Source organism: Berkeleyomyces rouxiae (assembly GCF_048999995.1).
Source record: "Berkeleyomyces rouxiae strain 22BRR77 chromosome Unknown BrBRR77_ptg000012l, whole genome shotgun sequence".
Classification (NCBI taxonomy): Eukaryota; Fungi; Ascomycota; class Sordariomycetes; order Microascales; family Ceratocystidaceae; genus Berkeleyomyces; species Berkeleyomyces rouxiae.
This window is the reverse complement of record NW_027396502.1, coordinates 2,871,456-2,891,502: the sequence shown is the minus strand read 5'-3', so window position 1 is coordinate 2,891,502 and position 20,047 is coordinate 2,871,456. Positions and strand designations below refer to the sequence as shown.

Genomic DNA, 20,047 nt, shown 5'->3' with positions numbered 1-20,047 from the left:
AAAGAGAAATCAACCGGAAGACATGCAGCTAACTGCAAGATGGCTACGGCCTGCATATTTTTGGTCGTGCTGCTCTACTACACCAAATTACTCGAGCTTCGTAGGTTTGTGAAGACATATAAGTGTGACATAGAAAACAACTCTGTTCATCAACACCATTAATACATGAATTGCAGCTGTGTTTTGGAAGGCCAGGTGCTCACTAAGTATGTATGTATGTAAGCAAAATCAACTGTGAGGAAATGTGTTGTAGCTTGGGATCCAGCTCAACGGAATGGTTGACATACCCGCAGAGCATGGCTAGACATTTTTTGTTCACTCCATTTAACGAACTCCTGGATAAGGCACGGTAGTCCCTTGTTCAGCTCGACAAGCATAATTTTAGGCCATAGGGCTCGAGTTGGAACAACCAGAACGAACGCAAGACACCTACCCCAAGTCTGGGTCCAAGCAAAGGCTTTACAAGCACACCTTTTTTTCATATTGCGAAAGCAGGCTTGTTCAGTTGTCTAAATTCAACCATGGCCCAAAATTCATCTTGGAAATGAGTTTCGTTTCAAACATTTTCCTGATAGACCCGTCAACATCTGTACGATGAGATGATTTGGGGATAACCGAGTTGGACGGTGGAAATTTGGAACCTGAGAAAACTTTAGGTTGTATATATGTACATATGAAGGCCGGCCATGAGAGGGGTTGGAGTCTTGCGAGCTCAAGATCAGAGATTCTCTCTCGACCGAGTTCTAGGACTAGAAATTCAAGAGTTCAATTTCCATGCCAATGGCGTCTTGGTGTTGTAATAGTGTGGTATGCGTGTTGCACATGGCTTCCTTTGCTTTGTAACTAAAGTGGTTGTAAGCATGGGCAAGAAATACGGGGGAAAATGCTGCCAACAGATGTGCAAGGCCTCAAGAATATGTCCTTTGATCCATAATGGATAAAAACTGCTGTGTGGCCCATGTGTGACGTCTTGTTTCTCATCTCGTGAGAGATTGGCCAACACAGCATATTACATCCCGGATGGGCCACAGGGCTACCGAAAGGGAAAACAAGACCATGATAACCAGGGGCTGAGAAGAGTTTCTGCATGAGCCAGGCCGCGGGAACTGTACACAAGCACAATCGACAGACCCAGAAACCGGGTTATCTAAATACTATGACCCAATCCTGGCTTTTTGGTTGGCACAAAATCTAGGATTCAGAGTTAGGATTGGTCAAGAAAACACTACCAGTTCCACAAAAAAACACACCTGTGAACAGCACATACTGCAAGCTACCCAAGAAGCATGGTTCTTATTCGTATCGAGGCGATGCTATATTTGAGGCTTGCATAATCATTGAATTGGCGTGCATATATTTGAGTATTTTGGACTGAAAGGTTGCTAAGAAGCTTCTGAAGACCTCGATACAAATGAAATAGAGAGCCCTGGTGAGTGGTTGGGCTTGTGGTGGCTGTAGAATTCAGCCTTGGGCTTGGGCTTGGTGTTGTAGGGCAAGTAGGTCTGTCCTTCAACCCAAGAAAAAAAGTATTTACCACCTGGGGGATGAATCACATTAGAGCCTTGAACCTTGCCAGCACTGAAAAAGAAAAGGGCTACATAGTTACCACCTACTTGTGCACACATAGAAGACACGACGTCTAGAAAGATCGGCATCATTTAGCCACACAAGCCCTGTTGCTGTTGGGTGCCACAGACGACACAGATAGGTATGGGACGGTACGTGTAGACGATAAATATAGTCAAGACAAGACACAAGTGGGCATGGATACAAGGGAGGCATGACAATCATACCTTGTCCTGCACGGATAAGACCAATGAGGGGCCAGACTGAGCAGCCGGCATGAAAAAGAGGGCGATGTAGGAGTTGGGTGAAGATGGAGTGGGGCATCGTATGGCCACAACTCACCGCTTGAGCATTTCCAACAAATGAATGAGGCTTTATGTTGGTTTGGGTATGGAGGCTGCAAAAAGATCATGGATTGGTGGTGTATTTAAGGCTCAAGTTTTGCGGGGCTATACTACATTTAAACTAGCCAAAAACAACACGTTTCATGAACAGAAAAGCAAGTCCAGTCGTGTGCAACAACAGGAAATGTAGGGTAGAAAACATGGGAATCAGGTGTAGAGTTAGTTATCTGTAGTTACTTCCATTCAATGGCAGGTATGTGCATATGTGGCGGGCAAAAAAGAGGGTCAATTTTTTTTGTGGATGACAAGTACGGTCCAAGGTATCACCCGCATACCGGCGTACATACTTGTATACTCGGAGGAGCCCTAAACCGTGCCTTCCGCCCACAAACAGCAGGTTTGTGACAAACTTCTTTTGTGCTGGTGCTTGTGCCTGCTTGTTTCTGTGGGTGTCTATGTTTAAAAAACAGGGTACACATGTAGAACGTCGTAAGGATCGATCATGGAAACGTTCTTGTCCAACATGAAGTCGATAGATCCCTACCTGGCGAGGAACGTTCAATGACAAGGGTCAGACATGCCCAAATACAAGTATGCACATAAAAAAAAAAAGAAAAAAAAAAGCAAAACAGAGGCTCAATAGGGGACAGAGTTTCGGTTTTGTTCGGACGAATTAAAGAACAAGAGCGAATCAAGAGATGGAGAGCATATTCTGGCTAACTGCACCGGCCCCAAAACAAGTAGCCAAGTACCGGTACATGCCACACATGGGCTCGCCTAGTCAGCATTAGCTTTGTCTAATGTACAGCTAGTTGTGCACTTTAATGGTACTTGTATACTTCTACATTCATGGCTGACCCGCCCGTGCTTTTGTGAGGCCCTGTATGCATCACGCGCATGTAGGTTTGGTGGTGTGACTTGGTCATCGCTTGTTTTGACTACAAGCTAACTATATCTTTTCTGGGGACCTTTTCTACTTAGGATACAAGTAGAGCTGTGGGAAAAATAGCACGTGCGTTTATTTACATAGAGACAGACACGCCTGATGCCGGGTGGACATGTTTCATATGACATATATGTGCCATAGTTCGCTTCAACGATGGCATATTATCTTTTTCATGAATTGATAGTGATGACTGCTTGTAAATATCAGCTTAGTCACAGCCGTTAACAGCAAATGAATATTAGTGTGCACATGACGCTGCCATGTTATAATGTCTACTTTAGATTTGGTAAGCTTTGCGAAGATCTCACCAAGCCGGAAGACGTGTTTCTTACGTGGGTAGATATGTATGTACATGTGTACGTGCAATTAGAAGCACTCCAAGCACATATCTATTGTCCACTTGAGTTATTGATGTACCTGTGCCTGTATGTGTACCTAAGACACATGCTAGCCGAGTCTCGCCAAGTGGTAAAGGTAATCCAGGTTCGCTTGGATGATCGGTTGGCATCATCACAAATAATGAATACAAACAGGAGGTTTTCATTTCTTGTGTCCATGGCTGGAACGACTGATACCTCAAATTTGTGCAAGCATAAACAATCATGATGGCATAGACCGGGAATGATATCGGGACAGCTCCTCCGGAACACACCGCTAGTCATGCTGTTGCATCAATCTCCACTTCCACGTGACACTTGATAGAAGTTTTGAACTATATATGCAGGTGTCGTTTTTTAATGTTCAGCATGTTTGAGTACTGTGATATCCATAAAAATGCGGATATTGCTGCTTCAACGTAAACTCCTTGCCTGTTGCCCAATAAATGCTCGTTTCTTTTTCTAGAACAGTGTCCTGAGACAAACGACTGGCTGTTTGAGAGCCCGCTGATACGAACTACAGATAGGATGGAGGATACGGGTGGTACTTTCATAATTTTACAGCATGAAAACGCTAAGTTGAATCAAGTTAGCTAAGGGTTTTACCGACTGGAGAGCTGATGCGTGTAGCCACAAGTCATAGCCTTGGCCAAATGGATTGCATGTCTACCGTTGTCAATTTACCAAAGCTCTGGAACTTTGCGTCTCGTCTTTGGGGGTAAGGGAGTACTAGCACATGGTGCTACTACAGGAGCTCTACACGGCTGTGACAAATGAACTCAGGTACGAGGCGAATGGCATGTATGTATGTACATATGTGCTTGATGGATTTGGTTAGAAGGACGCGTATCCTTATTAGTACCAGCTAAAAAATGTACACAACTACGCACATTTTCGCGGGCGTATCGGTGGTGCTCATCGCTCGACGGCTTGTGCGGCAGATATAACCCCTCCGCTTCCACTACTCGATTTGAACCCGGCTAGCTGGGAGGAGGAAGACATTCCCAAGATGCAGGCAATTGTACAAATGGAGCGTTTGAGACACATCAGAAAAGTCTTGAAGACATCCGAAAAAAAGGATGCTTGAATATCCCGCCCCTCTTTCTCATACCAGGCCTTTTGAGCAGCTCGGGGCTTTGGAAGGACTCGGCCATCCGAAGAATATCAGTGACAGAAAAACAGGGAGCCTTAAACACCCGAGAGGCGAGCCCGGGGAGTTGCAAGAGATTGGACCAAGTATCCTCCTAGTAGTATTACATGTGAAGGAATAATGACATGCAGGCTATTTCAGTCCATACAAGACGAACGGCGTTGATAGTTAGCATGCTGTTGGCGAAATTGCAATGTATTGGGGCAAATGTGTAATCATCAAGAACCTCGCCCCAGCTAGAAGAAAGCCCTTCTTCCTACTTTGACCGGCCCAAGTCTATAGTGAATTTATTGCACGCATATGTGTATACATAGACTCAGCTCGGGCCAGGGTAACCTCCGCCCAATGAATGACGAAGACCAACTCATCACACCTTTACTATTGTCAGAGTCCCGGCATGTTTCCTGAGAATCGTCCATCATGTGGACTGCCCATAAGCATCATACTAGGATGGCTTACCAATGGGCAGGATTATTCATAAAATACAAGTAAAATACAACTGTACCATCTAGCTGAGGCCGAAGGGCTGTTCCTCCTCTATACAAACGGTGCTGTAGCCACAGGAACCCAGGGAGACCAAAATATGACAACCCTCAACGCTTGACCCAAGCAGGCATCTTTCTAGCCTTGACATGGCCATGCTTCTTTCTTTCCACGGAACGGGAATCTTGGGTAACGCAGCCAGCTATAAGATGTGTTAGCAAGAGTCCATGGTGTAATGTGTCACTGTGCTTGTGGTTGTGAAATACTAGCCAAACTGGCCATGGAACTTGAACATACCTCTTCTTAAAGCAGGCTTGAGTGCTGGCTCATGACCCAAAAGAGCTTTCGAAACTGCGAGAGCCAGTGCCTCCGCTTGACCAGTTGTACCGCCACCCTGTACAATTGCAAACACGTTGTACTTGTCCATACGACTCGTGCTGTGTAGGGCCCAAAGGGCGCTCTCACGATCATGAATGCGACCAAAGGCTTCAGTGATAGACTTCCCATTGACTATAACCTCACCTGTGCCTTCAATAACCCAGGCACGAGCTGTGGATGACTTACGCTTACCAACACCCAATGAACGACCCATAGAGTCAATATGATGTGGTTTCACATGCTCAATGGTCTCAGTAACATCGGCCTTCCACTTGCCCAACACCAAACGAACCTCATCAGGCATAACAGCAGGGTGGATAGTCAAAAGATCCTCGCAAAGATCAATAGCCAGCTTGTATTCCACGGCACGAATTGGCTCGCGCGTCACGCTAATGTGTTCTTCCAATGTTCTCCATTGTACAGGAGTGTTGGTGTCTGTTTTAGGGGCCCGAGGAAGGGACCTATGCTCTGATTGTAATTTTTGAAGTTCAACAAGACCTTCAGAAAAGAAGGGGTGACGAGAGAAGTAACCCGGGGAGGCGGGAATCATTCGGGCGAAGCGAATATCTTCAAGGGCGATAGGCTCTGCGGCCTGGACTTTTGGGCGACCGGCGTTGTCTAGATCGGGTTCGATAAGCCGCTGGCGTCCTCTGTTACGAGGTTTGGAAACATCCAAGACATCGGAGGATGAGCTTGAGTACATGCGAATTGCGGCCGGTAAAGGGGCGAGGGTAGTCTGAGCCGGGGTCCGACTGAGCTGGCGCATGATGCGCAGCTGGCGGGTGCTGAAGCCAAAGGCAGTCATGATGCTGGGCCGCGATTTTGCAAGTCTCAATTGCAAAATATCAGCGTGAATCGGGCCCACTAAGAGGGGAGACGGGGAGTGGGGGGTTCGGATCGGAGTCGTGGTTGGCGATCGTGACGATATCACCCAGGCCGTGAAAAAAAGTATCACCACCAGTTAGGCTATGCCGAGTCCTCTCTCAGCCTCAACTACGCGCCTCACCTTCATGGGCAATTTCAGTCACGTGACACAAACTCCAGCCAATAGTCCATTTCAGCCACCCGCGTTAAGTGGGGTTTGGTGCTCCCTCAGCAATCAACTCCACCTAAAAAAATTCTGAGTCAAAGGCAAAAAGGCTAGCTCGTCCTCTTCCTCGACTTCTCCCTCTTTCCTTTTCTTCTTTCTTAGAATACTCTCATACTCTTTCATACCACCCTATTCTCCCAAAAAGTCGTGAAAACCGTCACAATGGCTTTCGGCAAGCTCTTCACCGTTGCTGTGAGTACTCTTTCTCGCTCTACTGTTTGGAAATTGTCCTTTCTTTCAGCCTGATTGCTGACGCTATTTGTGTTCTCCGACCCCAGGGCAACGTCCGCTCCACTGGCATTCTGGCTGTCGCCAAGGCCAACAACATCGACCTTGAGATCGTTGAGGCCCAGATGGGCAACGCCACTGCTGAGCACCTTGATGTTCACGGTCTGGGTAAGGTCCCCGCCCTGGTGACCGAGGATGGCTACAAGCTGTTCGAGAGCACTGCCATTGCTATCTTCCGTAAGTTTTTTTTCCCCTTGTTCTCAGCCTACATTCTCAGGCCCCGCCTCCCACTCTACCCCTCCCCCTCTTTGCATCATCTTTTCTCAGAAGGCTCGCGCCCGTCTTGGACTCCCAAGTTGCATTTGCCCCACTATCATTCCTTAACCCCCTCCTGAATTCTCTCTTGAGAGTACCAATCAACGACCATGATGAAAGATCGAATTTTTTAATTCAGTTATCCCTGTCCGAGGTATTCGTGCGGATATTCACTATTCTGATCGTCGTTCTCCCAAGAGATTGTTCCCTTGTGCTTGCTGCCTGTCACTTGATATGATGAGCTATGAATCGTCACCATCTGACGTTGTGCTTTTGCTGACAGACATACAGTTGCTTCGCAGAACGAGAAGACCACCCTTCTGGGCAAGACCAAGCAGGAGTAAGTTGAAAAAATAACGCCATACTTTCTTGGGCATCTTCTAATCGAACTCACAGCTACGCTTCCATTCTGAAGTGGATGTCTTTCTTCAACACCGAGATCGTCGGCCAGCTCAGCCGCTGGATCCGCCCTCTTAATGGCACTGACCCCTACAACAAGAAGAACGTTGAGGATGCTCAGGCTGCTACCCTGAAGGCCGTCTCTGTCGCTGAGGCCTACCTTGTCAGCAACACCTTCCTGGTTGGCGAGCGCATCTCTCTGGCTGACCTGTACTGCGCTGGCCTGATCAGCTACGGTGTCCGCAACGTCTTTGATGTCAAGTTCTGCGAGCAGTTCCCCGCTACTACTCGCTGGCTCCTGACCGTCGTTGCTCAGCCTATCTACTCTGCTGTTGCCGAGCCTCTGGAGTTCCTTCAGACTCCTAAGCTGACCAACGTCGCCCCCAAGAAGGCCGAGGCTCCCAAGAAGGAGAAGAAGGCCGAGGCTCCCAAGCCCGCTGCTCCTGCTGCTGAGGAGCCCGCTGAGACCCCCAAGGCCAAGCACCCTCTTGAGTCTCTTCCCCGTGCCTCTTACCCCCTGGACGAGTGGAAGCGCTTCTACTCCAACAACGAGACCCCTGATGCCATGAAGTACTTCTGGGACAACGTCCCCTTCGAGGAGTACTCCGTCTGGAAGGTTCAGTACAAGTACAACGATGAGCTGACCCTCACCTTCATGTCCAGCAACCTGATTGGTGGCTTCAACGCTCGTCTGGAGGGCTCTCGCAAGTACCTCTTCGGCTGCGCTTCCGTCTTTGGCGAGAACAACAACTCGGTCATCCAGGGTGCTTTCGTCATCCGCGGTGACAAGTTCGAGCCCGTTTTCGACGTTGCTCCTGACTACGAGTCGTACGAGTTCACCAAGCTGGACCCCAAGAACGAGGCTGACCGTGAGTTTGTTGATTCTCAGTGGTCGTGGGACCGCCCCACCACTGTCGATGGCAAGGAGTACCCTCACGCCGCTGGCAAGGTCTTCAAATAAGCAATTCCATTTCCTTGGGTTGGACCGCTTGGCCAAAAAACAATGAAAAAAATGACAAACTACAAAAAAGACGAGGATGCATTGATGATTGATTGTCATGAGGACGCACACTTTATGAGGAACATAGGACTATGAAAATGCAAGGCAGTCTGTGGATGGATGCCATAGCAAAGGATACATTGGGATGGTTGGGATAGGACTATTTTTTTTTGCTGGATGTAAGGGAAGAAATTCACGCACTGGAATAATAACGAACGTAGGGCTACCAGTCCCTTTCACCACCACTAATTTTCACCGTTGCACATGCTACAAGGTAAAGTTTGAATTTCACATGTGAAATACGTCGAGACTTGATTTCATTAAGGGTTATTACAGTTTGCTACCCTAGACACCAAACCAGGTTCACTGTTAGCCAACTAATTAGTCTAGTTAGTTATAACTAATGACCGACGTCGTCAATCACAGGTGTACACACTACATGTGTATGTATGTATGTACGTATGTCTATTGAAGCATGGTCCGATCCTTTGGACTCTAAAGTATTCGCGTAATATTAATCAAACTACATATTTTATAAAGTGAAACTCTGGTCTTGTTTAAACGGATGCTTGTGAATATATGCACTCACATCTTTCTGGAACGCGAGAGTGTTGAGATAGTCGTGCACCTGTGGAAGAATGTGGGACGTTTCAAGCACTCCGCTAAACTCGGGAATTAATATAGAGTTGTGCGGTTCGCTGCGTGCCTTTTCAGATGAGTCGTCCACCAGGACTGTGTTAGTTTGATCCCAGGGCTGGCTATCCTCACTAGCCTTCTGGATAGCAGGGTCAGTCCAGACACGAGTTAGACGTTTATACACCTGAACACGACTAGAATAATCGTTTTTACTCAAGCCAAACTTGTCACGACCCCATACAGCCACGAGGCACCGGCGTTCCTCTTTAGGAAAGAGATGGTTGACCATGTGATTGACGTTATCTGGGCGTGCAGAAGACCACACAGCTACAACAAAGTTGTTGATTAAGTAGTTGAGGAACATGCGAGTATGTTGGCGCTCTATGAAAGTAGTAGGGTTGCGGCGGTTTGGCCGCCATAGAAGGGTGCCATTAAGATCAAGTACAACAAGGATGGGCCGCGGGCTGGAGAGTATCTGTGGTTCGAGAGCGGCCTGTGCAAGATATTCGGCAGTAGCGTCAGGAACACCACCCGATGCTTGACTGGGGACAGCGTAGGGCTTTTCCAAGGCCTTGGAACCTATCAAAGAAACGTGGGCGTCAGAGTTTCGATTCTGGGTTTTAGAAGCGACATCATTCTGCGCCTCACGCGCATTTGGTGCATTCTTCTTTTTGCGAGAAGCCTTTTTCGTAGATGGTAACTGATCTGGATGAGGGGTAGTACTCCGGCCGCCTCTTAGTTGAGGTGTTGGGATGAAGGCAGATTTGTAGCGTTCATGATCAGATTTTGAGAGCATGCTTGAGAGAACTCGGAAGCCGGGCTGGTTGTCCGGCGCGAAGACTGTAGGTATGGAGTGAGGAGGGCCTTGGCGTGGCTTCTGATTTTTGGATCGGGGCGTCGTTTTCCCTGCAGGAGGAGTTGTAGATTTAGCGGCTGGGTTGACGCCAGAATCTGGGTTTGGTTCGGGAGAAATTGGTCTTTGTATGGCGTGAGTTGAGGTAGAGCGTATTTGATAGAGTAGAATAGGGATTCCACGTTGTGAGGCAAATGGCCCTGGAACGCGATGGAGGGGATGAGTGCGGAGGGCGTGCATGAGTTAGGGGCAGAGGCTTCTCTCAGTCGAGATGCTGAACAAGAAGGGGTAGATGCAAAGAGTTTGAGAAAATGGCTATTGCTTGGATAAAAAAATAAAGCAATGAAATGCGACGAAAAGCCGACAGAGAACTCTATTTTAGTTCGAATAGTCACTAATTCGAGAAGGTGAAGCCGCAAGAGGGATCGTGAGACAGAAATTTGAAGGTGGGGAATAAAGAGGAAAAAGACAGGGCTGATCTAGCCAAGTTCTTATCGATAAGAACTATGTTTTTGGTGCTGTCGGGTTTCGGGCGAAAAAAAAGTAGATGATGCGCCGACTACATACGCAACGCAAGGTTTACCGACTACGAAGACGAAAAGGCCTTTACCATCAACACCACATTTTCCTGCTATCTAATTTATTTGTTGATATGGCCCTTGGAAAGAGAAAAGCTGGAAGCTCTGCCTCTCACCGCCGCGTACGCGCCCGCAAGTATGAAGAAGAGTCTGACCACGACAATTCGAGCGATGCGCCTTCTGAGCAGCAAGCCAGTTATGCGGAGAACGACGAACCCAGTGATGAGGAAGGGGTAGAATACGACTCCGAAGCAGATGTACGTCTTGATTATCTTCGATGCGGTGCACCTGTAATCTGCTGGATTTAAGCTGACCTTTCGCTCTCCTAGATCCCCAGTGCCCCCTCTAACAATCCCGTCGCAAGCCTGGCATCTATCTCGTTTGGGGATCTGGCCAAAGCCCAGAAAGCAATCAGCAAAACACAGCGCAAAGAAAAGCGGAAAGCCGAACGTACCGCTGCTCCCCCTACCTCGAACTCCTTCGTCCAGGCCAAGTCCTCCTCCACCGCACCAAGCAAAAGGACGGACCACTTGAAAGCGGACCTTCATAAACGTAGCAGCAAACACGCGCCCCAGGAAATGTCATCGAAGCGGCCGGTTTCGCGCAAGCGTGACTTTGCTCTCTCCAGCAAGCCAACACCCCGCGACCCACGCTTCGACCCCTTGACAGGCGACGTCAACGATGGCTTGATCCGCAAGGCCTATAGCTTCCTCTCAGAGTACCGCGAAAGCGAGATTGCCGACCTCAAGGCACGCGTGCGCAAAGCCAAGAACGACGATGAAAAGACAGAACTGAAACGCGAGCTCCTGGTACTTGAGTCGAAGCGCAAGGCTGAAGAGCGCAAGGATCGACAACAAGCGGTTATCGACGAGCACAAGCGCAAGGAAAAGGAGCTCGTGGCCCAGGGCAAGAAGCCATACTATCTGAAGCAGGCCGAGCTGAAGAAGCAGGTGCTGATTGACCGCTTCCAGAGCATGAGCAAGAGAGATGTTGACAAGGCCATCATGCGCAAGAGAAAGAAGGTCGCCGGTAAGGAGAAGAAGGAATTGGCACAACTCGAGTGGATAGATTCCCGCTCGAGAAGGGAGCGGTAAACGAAAGAGAATAGGAAAATAGTGAAGACACAAGAAAAGACTTGAGACGAATAGGATGGAGTAAACTGGCTCTATTGTCAATGGCCTAAATATCTAATGTACAATGTATTAACTTTACATATCGCCCCTTTGTCCCGCTCACTTTGACTCTCTTGCAGCGGTTCTCTGAGCCACACACTTTCTGAACATTTCCTTGCATGGGACTCTGCTGCCCAACTTTGCGCATAGTAAGAAAGCACCGCTCAGCTTGCGGTGCAGGGAATACGTCTCCTCTGGAGGCGGCGTCAATCTCTCTTTGAGCATAACTGGAATAAAGCCTTTGACGCGTTCTGTGATGGTTTGGTCCTTGAAGTCATAGACATCAGGTGCACTGTCCAAGAATGGTTCTGCCAGAGTCAGGATTGAGTTGATATGGGCATCAAGCATTGTCTTGCTTTCATGGCCCGTCAGATATCCCAGATCTAGAGACAGTGCACCAATCTTCTGCCGGTCAACTTGCGAGGCTGAGTAAAGGAGCTCGCAGTATTTATCAACAAAGACAGGATCGTACTCCCGGGAAGCGCCAAAGTCGAGAAGTTCGAGCTTGTCACGGGCCTCGTTGTACAAGAAATTAGTCCAATTCGGGTCAGTTTGCATGAAATGGAACTCAGTGATTTCACGAAGGCACAGCTTCATGATTTGGGTACCGATCCAGTCCCTCTGATCCTGAGTAAAGTACTTAATGCGTGTCACAGCAGTGCCCCCCATCCAGTCCATCGTTAGAACCTGTTTGCCTGAGGCGTGCAGATGAACCTTGGGAACAATGAAGACGTCCCCGTCCTGTGCTTCATTGCCAAGAAGTTCTCGATAGCGAATAGCACACTGAGCCTCCCGTTCGTAGTCGCACTCCCACCCAAGCTCAAGGCGGGCGTTGGCGATAGTTTTGTCGAGATAGAGACCCTTGGGGAGCAACTTTGTAGCTGTCAACAGCATCGATAAATTATCAAGATCCGAGTTGATAGAGTCTGCAACTCCAGGGAATTGAATCTTGACAGCAACCTTGCTGCCATCCTTCAACACTGCTCTATGAACTTGGCCGATAGAAGCAGCGGCAATTGGCTTTTCCTCAAACTCGGCGAACAGTTCTCTCCATTCACTGCCTAAATCTTTGACCAAAACCTTGTCCCGTTGCCATGACGGCATGTAGTCTGCCCGGTCTTGCACCCGCTGAAGTACCATTTGCAACTGAGGAGGCAACATTTTGGTGTCTTGAAAACTCATCATTTGACCCAGCTTCAGGGCGGCTCCACGCATGCGCGAAAGTTTACCCACCAAGCGCTCCATGTTGGCTGGGGTTAACAACAAAGAGCCCCCATTACCACCGCCCACAGCCCGACTGAAGCTTTCGCCAATAGCTCCGCCAAGCATTCCGGCTGCGAGACCACTGTAGTTCCAGAGGCGGCCGATACGAGTAGAGGGGATTCGGGATTCGCGAAGATCGTGAGATTGTTGCAAAATAGGGTTCGCCTGGGGTTCAGCTGGGAATGGCTCGGCACTGCTGGTGGCTGGAGTCTCTGGCTGAACGTTGGCAGTAGGTGTGGGTATGGGCATGACCTTGGGTGGGCTCTCAGGCTCCGCCTGGGGCTTTGGGGCCGGTTTGGTCACAGCCTTGACAGCTTGTCCTGGAAGTCTATTTCCTGAAAATGGATGCGGTTTACGCTCGACGTCTGCCACGAGAGTGGGAATCTCCCGTGTCTTGCTTCCAGTGAGACTAGAGCCCCGACGGGTTCTGAAAACATTGACATTGATTCCGGCTGGAACATGGTCCTCACTGGCCTGAGAAACGCCTGCATCGGTGACTGGCTCGAGCCTGGGGAGTCGCATAGGGGCACGTAAATTAGACCTGAGCTTCTCTTCTTGGCGCAGACGTGAAAGTGGATCTTGTATAGTAGTGAAGGTCGCTGCAAATGAGTCTGGCGAGGTCTGGGGAGATTTGGGAGACAGGGTTGTAGATGGAGTCATAGGTGTAGTCGGAGCTGAAGATGTGGTAGATGATGCAGTTTCAGTAGAATCGGTAGACCCTGTAGATGGTGATGCTGCTGCCTGTGTAGCTTTCTTTTTCAGACTCGCGATAATACTCGAGGTTTGGCCATGATGCTCAATCTGTCGCATGCGTAGAGCTGCATGTTTAGACACTACGCCTTTGGAGGCTGAAACCACCGAGGCCAGGTCAACGAGAATATCTGCGAACCTCATTGCACCCGGTTTCAACGGCCACCTGTGAGATAGGGATAGAGGAGAGACCTCAACACTATGTAAGCAAGTCAACAAGTTTGAGTGTTACAACGAGATAGATAGGGCCTTCTCTGTATCAATGGAGGCTGAACTTGGAGTTGATGAAAAGCGCGTACAAAATTCTGTAGCTTAAAGCCAAAGCTTAGCTTGGGGACTGGGCCAAAGCCTCGTTTTATGCATAGTCCCAGTAGTGTGCTGTCGCACAACGTCATACAAGCAAGACCCATAATCACGACGTTTGTACAAGCACGGTAGTTAACTGATGATAGGAGAGCTTGGGTTGGCTTGTCAATTTAGAGACAGAAATATCATTTTTGCAACATTAACAAATTCAACACTGCTAAAAAATTAGATTGGGAAATATCTCTAAGTGGCTAAATAAATACGATGTGCTTGAAAAGGATTTTGTTCTAATTGAAAAAAGGTAGAAAGAAATAAAAGAAATGTGTTCACACTCGTCGCGTTTTGCTTGGTCATGACTTCGTTTTAGGGGTCCTTTTGATCAATGATCCCCGAGAGACCATTGGAGTCGATTGCGCAAATGAACTTTGAGGTTCTCTTCCTCGCCCTGAGCTCTCTGATTGCGTCTGGCTAGCCCCAATCTTACCTAATAGGCGCTGGGCTGCTGGTGTGAGATTCCCCGGAGAACTTCTATGAGGGCTGTTCATGAATCTGGAGAGATTTGTTGCTTCCCCATTCCCTGTTAATCCGTTCCGTGAAGTGTTATTATGAGACTTGTTGATTCGGTCCACCATGCGATGTAACAAATGTTCCTTTTGTGCACGTTCTTGTAGCCTGAAGGGACTCGGTGTTGCGTCCCCTGGCCCAAGGTCTATTTTAGGCAAAGGTGGTTCATCACGATCATCGTCTTCATCATCCACAAAGGCATATCCGTTGACGCGCGGTGTTTCGCCACCTGCTACAGTACTGTTCACTTCGCTGGAGCTTCTATAAGTTTGGCGAACATTTCCTCCTAATGCATCCCTGACTGCAGATAAGGTGGGGGAAGGCGATCGACATGGCCTGTAAGTATCATCTAGCGTTGGGATTCGGGTGTTGTGATAGTTGATTCCTTTTGGCGCACTAGCAGACAATTCTTCGGCTCTCTGGGCGCGTGATTGGTATTGGTCTTCGATACCATCAGGCGTGAACATCAATGTATTCTTGGGTCTCCATTTCCACAAATCAGGCTGGGCAGGCCTATCGTCGGCGTCCCTTATGGCGAGTCGGTCTTTTTTTATAAAGCCGTCATCATGGAGCTGGCCAGCATTGGAAAGCATTTTCTCAACCTCTTTCTGCTTGATCAACTGCTTCGAGTCCAGCTTATTGCCATTCCAAAGCCACGCGCGTTTCTCGGAAAAAAATTTATTTTGCCGATCGGTGAGGTTGTAGAAGCTTTCGTTATCCTCGCTCGTGTAAATAGCCTGAAACTCAGACAGGCGCATGGCGGTATTAACACGGGCTTTTTCTGATGGCCCTATACTCAGTGCCACGGATGCTGGTGTGCCCATACCCATTACAGTAGACGGCGTTTCATTCTTTATCGCGGATTTTGCGTTGAGCGGCGTATCATACGGAAGTATGCCCTTGTGATCTGGAGTCTTGCCATCGATGAGGTTTCGCGACGCTGTTGAGATCCACGCGCGATCTTTCGATTCAATCGCATCAAGGTATTCGCGTTGCAACTGCATTTCTTGGAGACTGGGGAAAAAGTCACGCTTGATTATTTGGGAAAGGCCTTCGGTGTAGCTTTCTTCGTCGAGGACCTTCTTCGGGCGTTTCATTTTCTTGATCGGTGGTGGTGGGGGAGCCATGAGCTCCATGTCGGTATCGCGTTTGCGCACGAGAGCGCTGGATTCTTGGGGGTTTGTGTAGGACATGACTGAAAAGATTGAAAGGTTTCGAGAAGTGGACAAAAGAAACCCGGTGTTCGCCACCAGCTAAATTCGCTGTTCAGAAGAAGAAAAGAGATAGAAGATGCGAATGCGACCTTTTTGACAAGGCTAAATGACGTCGCAAAACATCAAGACTGTAAACGCCACACCAACTTTATGAGAACGCCACACCAGGTACCATACCGTATGTGGAGCTTTCATGAATCGTGCCCCACATTTCTCATGTGCATCCTTTCGGCCTGTCTCAAGAGAAGGCTCTGGAAGAAGTTTAGGCTTGGAGGGGCACATAGCCGCTCGACTCGATTGGAGGGACACCCCAAGGCGGCAAGGATTGTAAATCTTGATTCATGATAGATTGTTGAATACAACAGAACGTCACGTCTTCTGCTCGCCTTCTTTTCGGCGCTTGCTTGGTATTCTTTCCCGTCTCATAAACGCCTGTTCAACTGTGCGACAGCAACATATAGACCCCACCAAGACATCGCCAACCCCAACCCGAACACCGCGATTCCATCTTTCTCACCTTAAAACTCAAATCTTCATCTACCCGTACCAAGTCGAAGTCAAAGCCCTGTCTGCTTGATATCCCTCCCATTGTTACAATGCCGACCGATGTAGAAAAGGCTGTGGCCTTCAAAAACGACGGTAACAAAGCCTTTGCGGCGCATGATTGGCCCGCAGCCATCGAGCTGTACTCTAAAGCCATCGAGCTGCATGACCAGGAGCCCACATTCTTCTCCAACCGCGCGCAAGTGTGTAGATTTCTCGGGAGCCGGTGCTGGCTAATTTACTTCTGTATCTAACAGCATGATGTTATTAGGCGTATATCAAGTCCGAGGCCTACGGCTATGCTATTCTCGACGCCACCAAAGCCATCGAACTGAAACCCGGCTTCGTCAAAGTAGGTCCCAACTCTGCGCCGTCTTTTTTCTATCCACGAGTACAATAAATGCTTACATGAAGTCTCCCTTCAGGCTTTCTACCGCAGAGGGCTCGCTCACGCTGCTATCCTCAAGCCTAAAGACGCCCTCAAGGACTTCCGTGAATGTGTCCGCCTCGACCCCAGTAATAAAGATGCCAAGCTAAAGCAGGAAGAATGCCGCAAAATCATTCGGAAAAACGAATTCTTTGCTGCCATAGAAGTGGCTGACGCGCCCTCGGCTGCTGAAGAGATTGACCTTGGTTCCATGGTAGTGGAGGACGACTACGATGGTGTGAAGCTGGGTGATACCATGACGCAAGAGTTTATTGATGACATGATCGAGCGCTTTAAAAACGGCAAGAAAATCCATCGCAAATACGTCTACCAAATAATCATCAACGCTATGAAGATAGTTTACGATGAGCCGACAATGGTTGAAGTTGAGGTGCCCGAGGATGTCACACTCACTGTGTGTGGTGACACTCATGGTAAGCTTGTCCCTGAACCCCTGCAAACCGAAATGCAACTTCATGTTCAATCATCTAATCCTTAACTTTCTACTCCGCCTACAGGACAATACTTTGATCTCATGGAACTGTTCCGCCTCAACGGTCTTCCTGATGAAAAGCATTGGTATCTGTTCAATGGCGATTTTGTCGACCGTGGCTCTTGGTCTACCGAGATCGCCCTGCTTTTATACTCGTACAAGTGGCTGCGTCCCAACGGTTTCTTCATCAACCGCGGAAACCACGAGGCCGACGACATGAACCGTGTCTATGGCTTTGAGGGCGAGTGCAAGGCCAAGTATCACGAACGGTAAGTCCGATATTTGTATTTCAGTGCGCAACCTCTCTCTCTAACACCCGCTTGCACAGTGTCTTCCGTCTTTTCTCCGAGTCCTTCTCAGCATTGCCATTGGCGACTCTCATTGGCAAGAAGTTCTTTGTTTTGCACGGTGGTCTCTTCTCCGATGACAGTGTTACCCTTGATGACATCCGCAAGCTTAACCGCCATGCTCAGCGCCAGCCTGGCCAGTCAGGCCTGATGATGGAAATGCTGTGGACCGACCCCCAAGATGAAGATGGCCGCGGCCCCAGCAAACGTGGTGTTGGTGTTCAGTTTGGTCCTGATGTCACCAAGCGCTTCTGTGAACGTAACGGACTCGAGGCCATCATAAGATCACACGAGGTTCGCATGGAGGGCTATGAAGTGCAGCATGATGGCCGTTGTATCACTGGTGAGTCTGTTCGAAATGAGAGGAATAAACTCTTCTCATTTGCAAGATGTGTGTACGTTGCTAACAACTCTCTCTTTTAGTCTTTTCGGCTCCCAAGTACTGCGACTCTACGGAGAACAAGGGCGCCTACATCAATATCAAGTCTGATCTCAAGCTGGAGTTCCATAAGTTCGACGCCGTCCCCCATCCCAACATCCGACCCATGGTAAGAAACCCGACCCATTCCTTAGTTTGAACATTGACTGACTATTGGGCTTTATCTAGGCGTATGCGAACAATTCTCTCATGTCGTCCCTTTAGTCCTAGAGGATATGAAAATATAAAAAGCAACAGGGCTATTATTTTAATGTCGACACTCCTAACCAATGATGCAGCGTCATGTTACTTGGTATCCGGGCTCTGACTGACATCTTCTCAAGTGAGGCGACATCTCCTCAATTGAGGCATTCGGTCTATGAAAATCTTGTAGTGAGAGTTAAATCTCTAACGTCATATGGTGTTATTGTGATTAACGCAACCTACCCTAACTGTGTTCCCTGTGCCTTTTGCCCTCCATTGCCATCATTTAAACCAAATTTTGAACGTTTCATCACCTCGCTTTACCATTTCCAAACATTTTCCTCATCGCGACGATTCAGCAAATAGCCGAGCCAGGTTCCTGCGTCAGTCGCTCTTAAATTGTACCTCATACCATCCTGTTCCCAGCCCGACCACGACGTCAAGGCTGCCATCAAGTGGTGCAGATCTGGGTTTGGGACTCTGACCCATGCAGTGGGACCATCAACTTTGAGTACATCTGGATGAATAGAGTTGCCTGTGATACCCATAAAGTATGTCAGCGCAGCAGACAGATTTGAGCGGACTTGGATGGGATCAAGACATGTGCCACTTGGAATGGGTGACGTTGATGTGAGCTCTAAGCGCACGTATGCAAATTCGGGATTGCGGATCGCGCAAGTCCTCACCGTGGCTCTTTTTCCATTGGAGGTATTTGTGTTGATGGTTTTTGAAGAGGTGGTTTCCATGGCTAGTGAGACTCCAAGGTGCCGTGGGTTATTTTCACGGCGATAGAAGAAGTGGCCAAGATTATGAAACTAGGTTCCCAAAACTGAGTGTAAGAGGCTATTCGATATGGTGAGAACAAAGAGCGTTCGTGTGAAGACTATCGAATTAAAAAAAAACAAGTCTTGACATCAAAGTAGATGGACCCACATAAAAGTTGCGATACTTGACCAAGCTTAGCCGTAGCCTTGCGGCTGGACCCACTTCACTGACACAAATAAAGACCTGTTATTAGCTTTGGATAATATGCGATACAGCCTTGTCCCTATAATGCACAGCTATTCTGGAAGCCCTTCGCAATGATTCGAGCTGAGCCAGAATTACAAGACAAGACCATCAATATTTTTTCAGGGAGTTTCTTACACTGTGTTCACCTATCCAGCCATCTACGCACTTGATATACAATATCCTCAACTGACTCTATCCACCCGTAACCGCCATGTCAATCAACTTTGTCACTCCAGGCCAGCAGAGATATCTACGAGCCTGTATGGTGTGCTCCATCGTCATGACCTACGCTGTACGTCTCCAAAGCCACGGCTCCAGCTTCATCGCCACCATCCAAGCAAGATGATCTCGCTAACGACTCTCAATCTAGCGCTTCCGCGACAACGGCTGCCCTAACTGCGAAGAATTCCTGCACCTGCGCCATTCGGCCGACCAGATCGAGACTTGCACGTCGCCCATGTTCGAGGGCGTCATGACAATCAATGATCCGGCAACTAGCTGGGTCGCTAAGTGGCAGCGACTTGACACGTATGTTCGTGGCGTGTATGCGCTCAAGGTTTCGGGCCAGCTGCCAGACGACATCCGCACCATGATCGAGGACGAGTACCGGATAAACTACATTCCGTACGTGCCTTTGTCCCCTTCAGTTTATTGCTATCGATACTTGGACGAGCTGACATGCTAACATGGTTCTTAGACGCGACGGATCTGCCGAGGAGGTCGAGTCGTGAGAAGCGCGCATAATCTGGAGGAGGGAGCGTGATGGGAAGCAATGGCAATTAAATTATACTTTGGGCGTTTAAAGGATATCTAGCAGCTTGGGACCGTGTTTGATTTGGTTTATGCAGAGCACTCTGATTTGTCGCATCTGAATTCGTACGTGGGAGACAATATGTGAGTGAACTTTGTAAATATGGAAAGAAAGACCGCTATGCCGCTTGAACCACCAGAAACGCCCACATTCAAAAAATACAACGCTCAAAAGCCGCCTC

General features: G+C 48.5%; 9 protein-coding genes across 9 annotated transcripts; 4 read left to right on the top strand and 5 right to left on the bottom strand.

Annotated features, from left to right (window-relative positions):
• Nucleotides 1–4,976: 4,976 nt before the first annotated feature.
• BROUX77_008131 (uncharacterized protein) lies at nt 4,977–6,049 on the bottom strand (the record flags this gene model as incomplete). Its single annotated transcript, XM_073753302.1, has 2 exons — nt 4,977–5,068; nt 5,164–6,049. The coding sequence occupies 2 exons, from the start codon at nt 6,047–6,049 to the stop codon at nt 4,977–4,979; spliced, it is 978 nt and encodes a 325-aa protein (XP_073602424.1).
• Nucleotides 6,050–6,496: 447 nt separating this feature from the next.
• Nucleotides 6,497–8,237, top strand: BROUX77_008130 (uncharacterized protein; the record flags this gene model as incomplete). The annotated part of the gene is made up of 4 exons (XM_073753301.1): nt 6,497–6,526; nt 6,613–6,799; nt 7,169–7,217; nt 7,274–8,237. The coding sequence occupies 4 exons, from the start codon at nt 6,497–6,499 to the stop codon at nt 8,235–8,237; spliced, it is 1,230 nt and encodes a 409-aa protein (XP_073602423.1).
• Nucleotides 8,238–8,808: 571 nt separating this feature from the next.
• On the bottom strand, nt 8,809–10,005 carry BROUX77_008129 (uncharacterized protein; the record flags this gene model as incomplete). The annotated part of the gene is made up of 1 exon (XM_073753300.1): nt 8,809–10,005. The coding sequence occupies one exon, from the start codon at nt 10,003–10,005 to the stop codon at nt 8,809–8,811; it is 1,197 nt and encodes a 398-aa protein (XP_073602422.1).
• Nucleotides 10,006–10,417: 412 nt separating this feature from the next.
• On the top strand, nt 10,418–11,437 carry BROUX77_008128 (uncharacterized protein; the record flags this gene model as incomplete). The annotated part of the gene is made up of 2 exons (XM_073753299.1): nt 10,418–10,600; nt 10,673–11,437. The coding sequence occupies 2 exons, from the start codon at nt 10,418–10,420 to the stop codon at nt 11,435–11,437; spliced, it is 948 nt and encodes a 315-aa protein (XP_073602421.1).
• Nucleotides 11,438–11,575: 138 nt separating this feature from the next.
• On the bottom strand, nt 11,576–13,672 carry BROUX77_008127 (uncharacterized protein; the record flags this gene model as incomplete). Its single annotated transcript, XM_073753298.1, has 1 exon — nt 11,576–13,672. The coding sequence occupies one exon, from the start codon at nt 13,670–13,672 to the stop codon at nt 11,576–11,578; it is 2,097 nt and encodes a 698-aa protein (XP_073602420.1).
• Nucleotides 13,673–14,184: 512 nt separating this feature from the next.
• Nucleotides 14,185–15,591, bottom strand: BROUX77_008126 (uncharacterized protein; the record flags this gene model as incomplete). The annotated part of the gene is made up of 1 exon (XM_073753297.1): nt 14,185–15,591. One exon carries the CDS (start codon nt 15,589–15,591, stop codon nt 14,185–14,187), a length of 1,407 nt encoding a protein of 468 aa, XP_073602419.1.
• Nucleotides 15,592–16,208: 617 nt separating this feature from the next.
• On the top strand, nt 16,209–18,065 carry BROUX77_008125 (uncharacterized protein; the record flags this gene model as incomplete). The annotated part of the gene is made up of 7 exons (XM_073753295.1): nt 16,209–16,358; nt 16,427–16,507; nt 16,581–17,016; nt 17,101–17,344; nt 17,404–17,765; nt 17,846–17,970; nt 18,030–18,065. The coding sequence occupies 7 exons, from the start codon at nt 16,209–16,211 to the stop codon at nt 18,063–18,065; spliced, it is 1,434 nt and encodes a 477-aa protein (XP_073602418.1).
• A 299-nt stretch (nt 18,066–18,364) lies between these two features.
• On the bottom strand, nt 18,365–18,790 carry BROUX77_008124 (uncharacterized protein; the record flags this gene model as incomplete). Its single annotated transcript, XM_073753294.1, has 1 exon — nt 18,365–18,790. One exon carries the CDS (start codon nt 18,788–18,790, stop codon nt 18,365–18,367), a length of 426 nt encoding a protein of 141 aa, XP_073602417.1.
• A 476-nt stretch (nt 18,791–19,266) lies between these two features.
• Nucleotides 19,267–19,786, top strand: BROUX77_008123 (uncharacterized protein; the record flags this gene model as incomplete). Its single annotated transcript, XM_073753293.1, has 3 exons — nt 19,267–19,347; nt 19,426–19,679; nt 19,753–19,786. The coding sequence occupies 3 exons, from the start codon at nt 19,267–19,269 to the stop codon at nt 19,784–19,786; spliced, it is 369 nt and encodes a 122-aa protein (XP_073602416.1).
• Between the last annotated feature and the right edge of the window lie 261 nt (nt 19,787–20,047).